Genomic DNA, 12,196 nt, shown 5'->3' with positions numbered 1-12,196 from the left:
TAGCCTTCCTATAGGAGAAAGTTAGTGTAAACAAATTGCAAATTAATGGAATCTTCTAACCTGAGTGACTGTATATCAAATTGCAAATTGAAATTTCCAGTCTGTGTTTAGGTACTGGCACAATGCAATTTGATTTATACACTTAAGACATCAGGTTAAGTCTGGTTACACATGAATAATGAAATACATTAGGTGCATATTTCCAATTACTATTCCCTGCATATATATATTTATTACTAAAACAAGCAAGAAGCAAATATACTCCTTGGTTTTAGCATTTCTATGCAACTGTTGTAGAGCAGCTTTTGGCTCTTTTTAGGTAACACTGGTGGTGTGCCTGAGTGTGACCACCCAAGAAATGGAAGCAACCCACTCATGTCTAGACCCACACAGTGATAACTCACTTATTAGCCTTTTTGTTTTTTGGTTTTTTTTTTGGTGGGTTACATTTTACATGGCTGGCGTGTTGTACCTGCATGCCAGAGGAATCAGATCATGAACTCAGCAGTTTTCCTGTTGGTCAGCAGAGGGTGGGTGTGAGGGAGCTGTTGTTCGTGGCGGTTGTATTGCAGGTTCTCATGAGGTCTCCCTTGCACACCTCAGCAGAAATCCAGCTTTCCCCACTCTTCACGTTGCTTTTTTAATTATTTTCTCCAAGCTGCATGTTTAAAATTGTAGAATCCCAGAATGGTTTGGGTTGGGAGGGACCTTAAAGCTCATCCAGTCCCACCCCTGCCATGGGCAGGGACACCTTCCTCTAACCCAGGTTGCTCCAAGCCCTGTCCAACCTGGCCTTGGACACTTCCAGGGATGGGGCAGCCACAGCTTCTCTGGGCAACCTGTGCCAGAGCCTCACCACCCTCACAGCCAAGAATTCCTTCCCAATATCCCATCTAACCCTGCCCTCTGGCAGTGGGAAGCCATTCCCCCTTGTCCTGTCCCTCCAGGCCCTTGCAAGAAGTCCGACATCTTTGTTTGTCAGCTCCCTTCAGGCACTGGAAGGCCACAGTTAGGTCACCACTGGGCCTTCTCTTTCCAGGCTGAACAATCCCAGTTCTCCCAGCCTTTCCTCATAGGAGAGGTGCTCCAGCCCTCTAATCATCTTCGTGGCCTCCTCTGGACAATGGGGAGCTCTAAAGCCTTAGGGTTCATCATTGTTTGGGGTTTTCCCTCTGAAATACTGCTGGCAATGCTGTTTAAAAAATTTGGGGCATATAGGGTTAGTGGGAAAGTACAATTTGTGGCATTCTTCAAGCTTTTTATATCATCTCTGAGGACTGTTTTCATTTCACGTATTTGCACAGAACAAAAAGCTTGGATTTGTATTGAGAAAAGACTTAACCAGCTTACAGGGCTTGCAGTTGTCACCTTTAGGATCTTTATTCTCAGCTTAATAAGCCTTTTCTTAGTACCCACAGTATCCCCCACCATTATGTGTCACATAGTTTTTGCTTAACTTCATACGGAATAAACCTCGGGTGTGATATATTTTATCGAGGTACCTTAAAAATTATTAGATGGAGTGTCACGCAATGAAAACATAAGTTGACTGCAATTTTCTGTGATATATCAGAGCCCACAGTTGCAGGATATTTATCTAGAAAGCCTGGAGTAAGTAAACCTTGATGTCTTGGCCAGGCTGGCCATTAATGTTGGGCAGTAATAAATCCTGCGGGTGTATTAACACTTGAAGGAGAGGTGCTGGTTACTCTGTGGCATCACTGGAGGGGTAACATGGAGGTGCAGAAAAAGCAGCTGCTTTGGAGCTGTTTTGGAGGGGATGCTGTCAGGAGAGAGGGAAAAAGGTGGAGAAGCTCCACTGAATCTGAATTACGACGATACTGGTGAGTGTAAGGCAAGGTGTGATTAATTTGAGAAGCACATTCAGCTCTGCACGTGTGAGTGATCTCTGTCCCTCATGCACAGTAGGGTTTTATTTCCCTTAAACACACAGCTACGAAAAGAAAACTGGAAAATGGAATAGTAGAGCTAATGGTGAAGAAGGTCCTGGGCTGTGGGCTCCAGAAAACAGGGCCCTGACAGTGCAAGGTGCTGCTGGTGGGAAACCACCTTTATTTCACAGAATCCCAGAATGGTTTGGGCTGGAAGGGACCTTAAAGCCCATCCAGTCCCACCTCCTGCCATGGGCAGGGACACCTCCCACTAGACCAGGTTGCTCCAAGCCCCATCCAACCTGGCCTTGAACACTTGTAGGGATTTGTGCCTTTTGGTGCTGGTGTTTTGGTTTGGTTTGGTTGAATAGGACTGACAGTAGGAGAAGTAACCTGAATCTGGCATGTTTATGCAGCATTGAATTGTCTTTCTCTGTCTCTCGGACAAAAGTCTGCAGGTTGAAGAGTGGGTTGAACACAGTCCACAGCCAGACAAATTCCCCATCAGACAGTAATGAAATCATTTCCAAGCTGGGTTACTGCACTGCTCACTGGAGGCAGCCCTGGAGCAGAGTCCAAGGCAAGACACGGGTTGGCTGATCTGTGGCTTTCCTGTGGGGCTGGTCTTCGTCCGTCAGGGATGTTTAACTTGTAAGAAGTAATAAGCTTAATAGGTTGACTTTATTTAATTATTAATGATCCCTTTCTGTCCTTACAGCTCATAAAACACCCTGTAGGTTGGCAAAACACTCATAATATTGATCAGGAGCCAGAGAGATATTTATTCCCTCTTTGCCCCAGCGTGCATAAATCGTGGGCCTTTTCCCGGGCGGGCGGGATTTACAGTGGTCTGTTTCTGAAGAGCTTTTCCGTAATTAAGGAATAAATACCCTTCGGTCTTTGTTTGCTGTCTGGAGCCCTCTTGTTTGCCAGGGACCTGCATATCCCTGGTGGGCTTGTGCACTCTCCCCCTTAGCAACGCGACCGGGCAGAGAAGGCATGCGGGCTCGAACCACTCAGCTGCTAAGCACTGGCTGAGCAATACACCGGGGTCTTCTCCTGCAGAGAGAGGAAGCCCCTGTGTTTTCTCAGCATATTGTTCCCAGCTCCTCTTCCATGCCTCTCCTCCCAGTTCCTGCTTTGCTCGGGGCAGGAAGACACTTTGGAAATTCCTTGCTGCTAGCCCTTTCTTCTCGCCCTCGCTTCTTCTCCCCCCTTCGCTGTTGCAATTAAAAACATCAGGAACCCTTCCCAACATTTCAATCCCGTCCCTCCCTCCCCGATGTTTTTCTTTTACCCATCCCAACGTTGCATCCCTATCAGGATCATCACAAAGGGGGCTGTTTAAATGGGAAGCCCCAGCACAACCAGCTGCCCAGCACTGGCCATTAGGTGATGGCTTCTTGCAAGCTGGACCACGAAGCTAATGACACATTCTGGGGCTCTTCCAGGAGTTTGGGAGGTACAGGGGGTTAGATTTACTTCATTTTCTTGGAAGAGACACATTAACCTTGTCAGCTGGCCAACAGGAGAGAATATTTGGCAGTGCTGTTGCTGAGCTGGCCAGGTTACTACGGCGTTGAACGGTTGTACTTCAGTGAGCAACCAAAAATGGCAACACACGGGCACAGCACCTGCACAGCCACACTGGAGAGAACATTTAGAGGCCTCCTGTGTTACAGAATTAGTTTCTTTAGGAAGTGAAAGAAACTAATGTGGAGGTTTTATCCTCCACAGAGGTGTGGAGGATAAAACTTCACTTCAAAATGCCTGCACCAAGCCTGCACAGTATTTCAGGTGGTGGGAAATCAGTGCTCTTCCATGATAAATACCTGCTGTCCATTGTCTTTTTGATTCAACCTTCAAAAATCGATCCAGCTTTTTAACAAACAGTGGGTAATTCTGGGTACTGAGCGAGTGACACAACATTTTTGTCACCCTTGGTACTGCTCTGGCAACAACAAGGCTGCTCTTGTGCTGGAGCTGTGGAATTTTGATGGCAAGTTCTCGGGGTCCCCATCCACATGATGTCCATCCACACAATCAATTCTGGGTCGCTGTAACAACATGACTTTTTTTTCTACCCTGCAAATCATTTTGGTGCTTGCCTTTCATGCCTCCTCACCAAACATATGTGAGGGACCACGGAAGTGAAGGCAGAGGTGAACAGGAGTGAGGAGGAGTAAGGATGGAGGGTGGGTACCAGCAGCACGAGGCTCCTGGTTGGATTTGTTGGGTGTAAAACTCAATGTGTTCTGTGGGGCTGAGGTTTGTAGGACATGGGCTCCTCAGGGAGCAACTCCAGTGCAAACCACAGGTGGGGAATGCAGTGCAGCTCCTGGAGCGAAGCTGTGCTGGAAGCAAATCTGCTTTTTCTATCCTCTGATGCTCCCTAGTTAGCCCTCCCCCTTCCCAGGGCCCGGTATTTATGTTTCCAGATAATAATGATGTGGTGTGGCTGGCAGAGTAATTTAAATAATTGGACATTATCTTGAGAAGCAAGCACCTAATTAGATCAAAATAAACTGAGAACTGAAATTTTCATCTGTTTCTAATAACCCTTTACCTATGTACAGTATTGCTGCCACTACAGAGATTTCATTATTCACACCACTCTGTGTACTTGGAGCTCACTGGTGATGGAGACTCCTGGAAGAGCAGAGAGCTTGGAGGGCTTTGGCCAAGGCTCAGTGACTCATTCCTGGTTCCCCAGAGTATTTTGCCCCTTGTATTTGCCTCTTGTGTAACCAGTGAGGTTTGGAGTTTGTATCAGCCAGCTGGGTTAGAATGCAGAACTTTAGAGATAAAAGGCTCAAAGGAAGTCTTGGAACTCTGTTCTTAATTTCTCTAAGTTTATCTAGGAGGTTATAATCTATTAATTTTAATACAAATGAGGGAGAGGCAGTTCAGATGTTCTCCAGCATTGGGTAAATCATCGGGACCATCTGAGTGCATGGAGGTGTTGCCTCTCCTGCACACCAGCTCTTAATTTGGTCCTGAGAAAAGGACTCCGCTGTTGAAAGTTCACTCAAAGAGTCTTGTTTTGGCTTTGACAACTACAGCTGAAAATCTCTGGTGCTGAGGGGGTGGTTTGGAGTTGCCAGGATTACAGCTAAGGGAAGAAAATGAGGGAAATGTTTACTAGCCTTTATTTTTAGGGATTGGTTTGGTGTCTTTCTCTTGATGAGTTGCTCTTCCTCACACTTCCTTGTACTCTTACTCAGTTGATTTATTTAAAGGTATGTCAGTGCTGGCTGAAATGAAACACTGTGCCTCCTCTTCCTGCTTATTGCTGACCGCTCCAATAATTCATTTTTTAGCTCATTAACTAAGAGGGGATGTGAGCAGTGGTCCTCCAGGGAGCTGCAATGAGGTTAAGTGATCTACTGCTGACAACTCTGCTCTTGGACTGGCCTTCCTTGGGGGAAATGAAACCTCGACCAAGACAAGCTGTGGATCCCAGAAGTGAAATTGGGGCATCAGAGCAACAATTACAGTATTTATGTCTTGTTGTCAGGATTTGGGAGATGAATGCCAGCGGCGGAGCTGCAGCTGTCTCCCGGGAAAGTCCCCAGGACTTCCCATCCAAATTAAATGGTGTGTGCCAGAGATGGAGGGAGGATGTTTGTGGGCCTTGGCTTTCTAGATGCTCATTGGAAAACAGCCCCTCTATGTTTTGGCTCTCCGTGAGGCCTGGGTGAGTCTGCTTCTCCTGCTGCCTCTGATAAGGTTTAGTTTTCTGCCCTAAAATCTAAATGCTGTGTCTTTCTTGTGCCCAGTTTGTGCTGTTGAATAAGGTCTCACTCAGTAGCTGATGTCAGTGACATGCTGCCCCAAATGTCTGGGGCTTTTGAATCACCTTTATTTTGATTTGTGGTGTTTGCTGTGTTCCCACCACAACCCTTGCTGTGACTCCAAAGGTGGAATTGGGCCTTAACAAATGGAGCCTTTTGGTGCCCTGCGTGGTGAAGAAAAATCAGGTAGGTTTTCTGAAAAGGGAAACTGGGGTGAGGTGAAATAACCACGTGCAAAGGTTGGAGTTTTAGGTGAATGTAGCCCCATGTCACAGCCTGCTGCTGGTGGCGGGGCCCTGCGCTGGCCTCGGCATCTCCTGAGGGATTCCATGTCTCCTTGGCTGTTCCCAGGCTCTGCACCACATTTCCTCTGGTTAAGGGATTCATCCTGACCAGAGCACACAGTTAATGCAGAGCAGTTATGGTGACTTGATCATGCTGGGGAGTGCCTTAAGGAGGGACCACTTGCATCGTCTCCATCCCTAATGCTGGTGCCATTATTTTCCACTTCCTGTTCCATTTATTTTTAAAGGGTTTTCTCTTCTTCCCCCAGCCTTTTGAGACAGTAGGATAAACCTGGGGGGGGCTGGAGCATCTTTATCCCTCTTTCTTGAAGCCTCCCAAGGGCATCAGGATTGCCCGTGCGACACACGGCAAATGAGAAATTCGTGCCAGTGAATTCGTAAACCAGCAGCCTAAAGCTTGGAAAGCTTCTGCCTGAACTAAGCTTTTCTTCTCTGTATTTTAGTGCATATCACAGCGTCACTGTTACACTTTGAGGTGAATTGTGATTGGAAGTGGGAGACTTGTGTCAAACAGCTTGGTTTCTAAACAAAAAAAGGGCTTTTTTTGGAGCCCTGGTGATCACAACAGCCCGTGCTCTGACAGGAGCCAAAACTTCCTATCACTGAAAAGATGGTCTGGGGGAAAAGGGGATTCATTTGCAGATTCTTGGCTAAAAAAAATCAATCGAGTAGGTGTTTGAGGTATATTTTGCCTTTAGGATGTATGGACATAGGAGAAATAAATGGCCAAAGCCCTGCTGTGAGCTGCTGTGGGTGAACAGCACAGGTTGAATCACTTCACTTTCCAATGTGGCACGTTTTAAACACGTAGTGGATGTATTGATTATACTTTCAATACCTCTGTGTATGTTAAAAATCACACGAGATGTTTGCTAAACATCCCTGAAGATGATCTAGGTGGATACCGGAAGCAGACCTGCTGCAAGAATGCCCGTTTTATTGTAGATAATTGCATGTTCCTTTTTCCTTTTCGTGGCACTTAGTTCTGGTTTGTGTTTTTACCTTAAAAAAGTACAAATAGAAAACCCATGAATTAAAGATTCTGATAACAGAACTGCTTTTCTTCCTCCCCTCCATCTGGAATACCTGCAATGATACTCTGGTTATCAGATCCTGCCATCAAAGGTTAATTTGCAACTCCCCAAACGGGTTGCTGGGGGGGGGAGGTTGGTGTGTCTTTAGCTTGCAGGAGTCATTCAGAGGTTTGATGTAAAAGAGCACTCTCTGTGTTAATTTTCTGTTTGCACTTTTGCTCTGAATAAAAGCCCCGGACCTGTTTTAGGATAAATTGTGGTCGGGGTAGGGAAGCACAAGCTTTGGGAAGCTGTGCCTGAAAGCATCCAGGCAGGTCAAAGCAAGGTCACTCCACATGTCCCAGGAAATGATGCAAAACTAATCCAGATTTGCTGGTGGAAGGAGCTGTTTACATAAGTATTTAAAAACAGATTAGGGCTAACCTGACACTAGATTACTGGGAGCAGTGTAAACACGGCTGAAAGGCGTAAACAGAGCTTGGCCTTTTGTACTCCAGGGGAGAGAATCTGTCACCAGGACCAGGGTCCTGGCTCAGGTGATGTGTATGGCTCTCACAGGCTGGACAGATTACCTGAGGTACCTCTAAATGGGACTTTGTCTGGGGCTGGATCTCTCACATCCTATAATTGTATGCTAATTTTTTTAATGGCAGCTGGAGGGACTTGTTTGTAGTCCTTGTTCTCCTGTAACTTGAGAGCACCCAGAAAGCTTTTGATAGTTCTTTGATATATCAGGAGGCAAAGGCGCTTCAAAGGCTTGGTTTGGTGGTTTGAATTTTGGAAAAACAAACAGAGGAACCATCCATATGCCTTTGGAAACGTTGCTGAACTTGGAGAAGGACAAAGCACCCCTGTTTGGTTACTTCTGCTCTGAGATACAAAAATTGGATGTATTTTGTGCAATGTATTTTTCCAGCCCAACCTTAAGGTGGAACCAGGCTGTCTGTGTGTCTTTGGTCTTTGTGACAGTGAGGGCTCTTGCACTGACCTCTTGCCAGCCCAGGGGTTTTTTAAGACCTCCTGGCTGTTGTGACCTTACAGCCCTGTGGGCACAGCATCCATCCAGGAGGATCTTGGGCACTGCAGTAACACGGCTCAGTAACAATAAGTGCTGCTGCAAACACAAGGTTTGGGTGAGCTGTTTCTGTGAGGGCTTTCTTGCCAAAAATTCACAGGGGGAAATAACCACCTCGTTGGTTAAGCACCGTTTGCTGTGGCACCAGGTGAGAGTGACCCGTCTCCTCTGGCTTCTCTAGGGAAGAAAAGGAGCTCTGGATACGTGCGAAGTACGAGCAGAAGCTCTTCCTTGCCCCGCTGCAGTGCCTGGAGCTTTCTCTGGGCCAGCACCTCCTGAGGGCCACAGCCGAGGAGGACCTGCGGACGGTGATCCTGCTCCTGGCCCACGGCACTCGGGAGGAGGTGAACGAGACCTGCGGAGACGGTGACGGGCGCACGGCCCTGCACCTGGCCTGCCGGAAAGGGAACGTGGTGTTGGTGCAGCTCCTCATCTGGGTAAGTGCCGGTGGGCAGGGTGGGCTTTGTCTGTGTCCCTCAGCAGGACGCCCCTCACCTGCTCCTTGGGGCTTCACGAAGAGGTTGTGCTGACACAGGGCATTCCTCACTGCACGCTCTCAAAGGGCAGCACCAGGGTAATAAGGTATGTTTGTGCCTGTCTCCTCCTTGATGGAAAGGGAAGGAGAGCGTAGGAAATGAGGAAGGAGAGACTCCCTTAGCTCGGAATACCTCTGGGACGGATTTTGTTCCACATGTGAGACCCCCTTCCCATAGCAACCTTTATATGTCTGGCTCAGTGCTGCTGTGCTCACGTTGTCGGGCTGGTATCCTGCCCGCTCCCTCTCCTCCCTGTCCCCATCCTCCCTTAAATCCAAATCTGTCCCTCCCAAACCTGCTCCTTCCTATTCCGCTGCTCCGTTGGCACCACAGCTTCCCACAGCCCCCGTGTCCTTCCCGCAGTACGGCGTGGACGTGATGGCGCGCGACGCCCACGGGAACACGGCGCTGGCCTACGCCCGCCAGGCCTCCAGCCAGGAGTGCATCGACGTGCTCCTGCAGTACGGCTGCCCCGACGAGCGCTTCGTCCTCATGGCCACCCCCAACCTGTCCAGGAAGAACAACAACCGGAACAACAGCGGCGGCAGGATGCCCACCATCATCTGAGGAGCTCCCTCGTGCATTCGCTGAGTTACATCCGCAGCCTCACATCCCTCCATCCCCATCACGGCTCCGCTCTGTGAGTCTGGTAACTCTCCTTTTCCCTTTTCCCTTCGGTGCACCCCTGTCCCATCCGGAACGCGGAGAGCGCGAGGGGATGCGGAGGAGCCCGGGGGGCTGCCGGGAAGGCCGTTGTTTCAGTGACAGCTCCGCAAGGACGGGGACGAGCGGGCGAGGGCGCGCGGGTTGAGCGGGACACGCCACGCGTGGCACCGGGACCATGGGAGCGCGGCCGCCCCGGAGCAGGGACACGGAGCAGGGACACGGAGCAGGGACACGCGGCCTCCCGGCGTGAGGGAAGGGCGGAGGGAGAGGCGAGCGAGAGGAGGAGGAAGGAGAGCCGGTGACTTCCCGTGACTGACAGTTAAGCACATCAGTACATTTCACCTCTGCCGAGCGCCGCGCCTGGATTCCATTCTCTTCTCTGAAGAGCTTGACGGCATAAATCAGAAGCAAGCACAGAGTTTGTCAGGTTTGAAGCTCCTATGATGGTATGTGTCAAATCAGTTGTAGCTAATCTGTCCGGGGAGAATACTGGCTTCATTACACTTGTATAGTTGAGTTCTTCCAGCATTACCGCTGTTTAATAGAACATGATTAGTCATCACGGAGAAAAAAGCATATTAGCTGAGGAGGTAGTTACATGGCACGCTTCGGTGATTGCTTGGATGTGATTGCAATATTCTTAGAAGCATCATATTATCTCAGACATGTTCTTTCAAGCCCTTGGAGCCCTCCTTTCTAAATTCACTGTCATAATTTAGTATCTGTTTAATTTTTCAGTCCAAAGAGAGGAAATGAGTTGCTGAGTGTTATTTGACTGCAGTCTCCTTGGTGTAAAAACAAAATGGAAAAAATAAATAAGAGTAACTCCGAAACACAAAAAGGAATAATGAATAGCGCTATGGAAAAAAACATTTCAAGTACATTTAGTGAAATTAATAAACGCATTAAAGGCTAATATTTTTTTTTTCAGCCAGCAGAAATAGGTTCTGTCATTTTGCCAAGGTAAATTGTGTTGAGTTTTTGGTCACTCCTGTGATGCATTGCCTAACTTATACAGATTTTTGTATTGTGTCTCTAGATTCTATGTATGTAAAATCTATTTGAATTTTAAAAAAACATAAATATACATTGGATTTTTTTTTTTTTGTACAGAAAATGACATCTCTGTTAATTTATAAACTGTAATGGATGTGAACTAAATAATGTGCAACTAGTTAGGATCTGTGGGCTACAGGTCATTGTACATCGATAATATCCCCAGCAGTGACTCTCGTTTCCAAAGCCTGCGAGGAACATATCAGGAGGAGATCAGGGCACACTTGGCATGGAAAAAAAAAAAAAAGTGTGTGAGACCTTTTAGAAAGGAAAAAGAGGCTGTTTCTTAGCGCTGTAAATATATTTTAGCCCAGAAGTCAGGAAGCTTTCACAAGCCAAGACAAAAAGCCGTGTTGTGGCCGGGGGAAGATCAGGTTTGATTAAGCTCAGAATTGATAGCCTTCAGCGGGCAGGGCACGGCTGAGCTCCACTCCCAACCTGGCTGCTTTCGGCAAGAAAAATGGCTTGTGAAAGTAGCCTGGACAGTTCATTTGAATCCCAGGTTTTAATACTTGATTGGATTATTTTGGTCTTACCAGGCAGATCCCAGCTTCTGCCGTTTTCCCAGTAGTGGGATTCTGGCACAGGGAAGCAGCTTGCAGGGGTTTTGGCAGGCAGAAAAGTGATTTTTTTTTTTTTTTTTTGAAGTGGCATACGGCAGTGTGAAGATGGGGGAAGGGTATATCACGGAGAGAGTTGAAAACTCAACTGAATTCTGTGGCAAAGGAGCAATTATGTGAAGGCAGTGAGGTGCACACAGCATAGTAATTTGCAAATCTACCTGCTCGGATGTCTTTCCCAAGCCTTCGGTGGTGCTCTTCCTTGGGGCTCTGGATTTCACTCAGCACACAGTGGCAGGAGCGTGGCAGTTGCCGAGTAAACTCCATGTGGACAAAATGCAAAGGGAAAAAACATGATCTGGTTGTCTTAAGGAAAAAAAAAAAACAAACAGAAAATTATGGATTTGATGTAAATTATTAGATTGTGGTAGAAAAACAAGCCTCAAGGTGGAAGCACAGGAATATTGACCAGCTTCTCCTCTTTGGAGGTGTCCTCCTTTTGTACTTTGTTACTATATAGACCCTTGATGCTTTCTGGGGAGGGAATCTTCCTTTGCCCAGCCTAGGCTGGCTGAGGCAGAGCAAGGACACAGCTGAGTCCCTTCAGACTGGGATAATTTTAAACATTTATTTTTTTTTTAATTAAGGAAAGGTGTCTGTTGTAATTGCTATTTCTCCATCATTCCTGTGCAGCTCCCTGATCTTTGGTACTTACAGGTGGTCCTTCGGCGACGGGACCACCCACCCAACGTGCAGCTGACGGGGGTGCTGTGAACCCACTGCGTCTTGGTGCTCATGAGCTTTATATCCCTGCAGGGAAACCCGGCAGGGATTCGGGAATGGCGATCCCAGAGGTGCTAGAGCTGCCTGCTGTTCCCCTGGGAGCATCAAGGGCATTTATTTGTATCCAAAAACCAAGTTCAGCGTTCCAAACCCACAGAAGGCAGATCTGCCGCCGCTGAGTTCTCAGTGCATGTTCCATTTCAGAGCTGGTTTTTTCCAAACTAAAGTTATTTTCTGTACATAGTTTAATGCTCTCTTTGGGCCACCTCCCTCTTACAAAGCTGAGAGTGATGTTTGGGAAACAAGGGCAACCAGGCTGTCATGCAGATTTCGGGTATATCAGTTATATGCTCCTTTCATAAAAATTTTCTGAGGGCGACCCTTGAAAAAACACAGAATGTTTTTAAGAAAGGAAATTCCAGTGTATTCCAGGAAAAATTAGATATCCAGGCTAGCCAACTAATATTTTAATTGAGCGGTAACACAGTTGTTTTT

General features: G+C 47.3%; 1 protein-coding gene across 1 annotated transcript in view; it reads left to right on the top strand.

Annotated features, from left to right (window-relative positions):
* The window catches only part of AGAP1 (ArfGAP with GTPase domain, ankyrin repeat and PH domain 1), a 310,001-nt gene extending 298,658 nt beyond the window's left edge, over positions 1-11,343 (top strand). Inside the window, 2 exon segments of the mRNA XM_032693386.1 lie at positions 8,282-8,537; positions 9,000-11,343. Of these exon segments, the coding sequence (XP_032549277.1) occupies positions 8,282-8,537; positions 9,000-9,203 (460 nt within the window). The 3' untranslated portion in view covers positions 9,204-11,343.
* Positions 11,344-12,196: the final 853 nt, after the last annotated feature.

Source organism: Chiroxiphia lanceolata, chromosome 7, assembly GCF_009829145.1.
Source record: "Chiroxiphia lanceolata isolate bChiLan1 chromosome 7, bChiLan1.pri, whole genome shotgun sequence".
In the NCBI taxonomy this organism is placed as follows: domain Eukaryota; kingdom Metazoa; phylum Chordata; class Aves; order Passeriformes; family Pipridae; genus Chiroxiphia; species Chiroxiphia lanceolata.
This window is presented reverse-complemented; position numbering and strand designations above follow the sequence as displayed.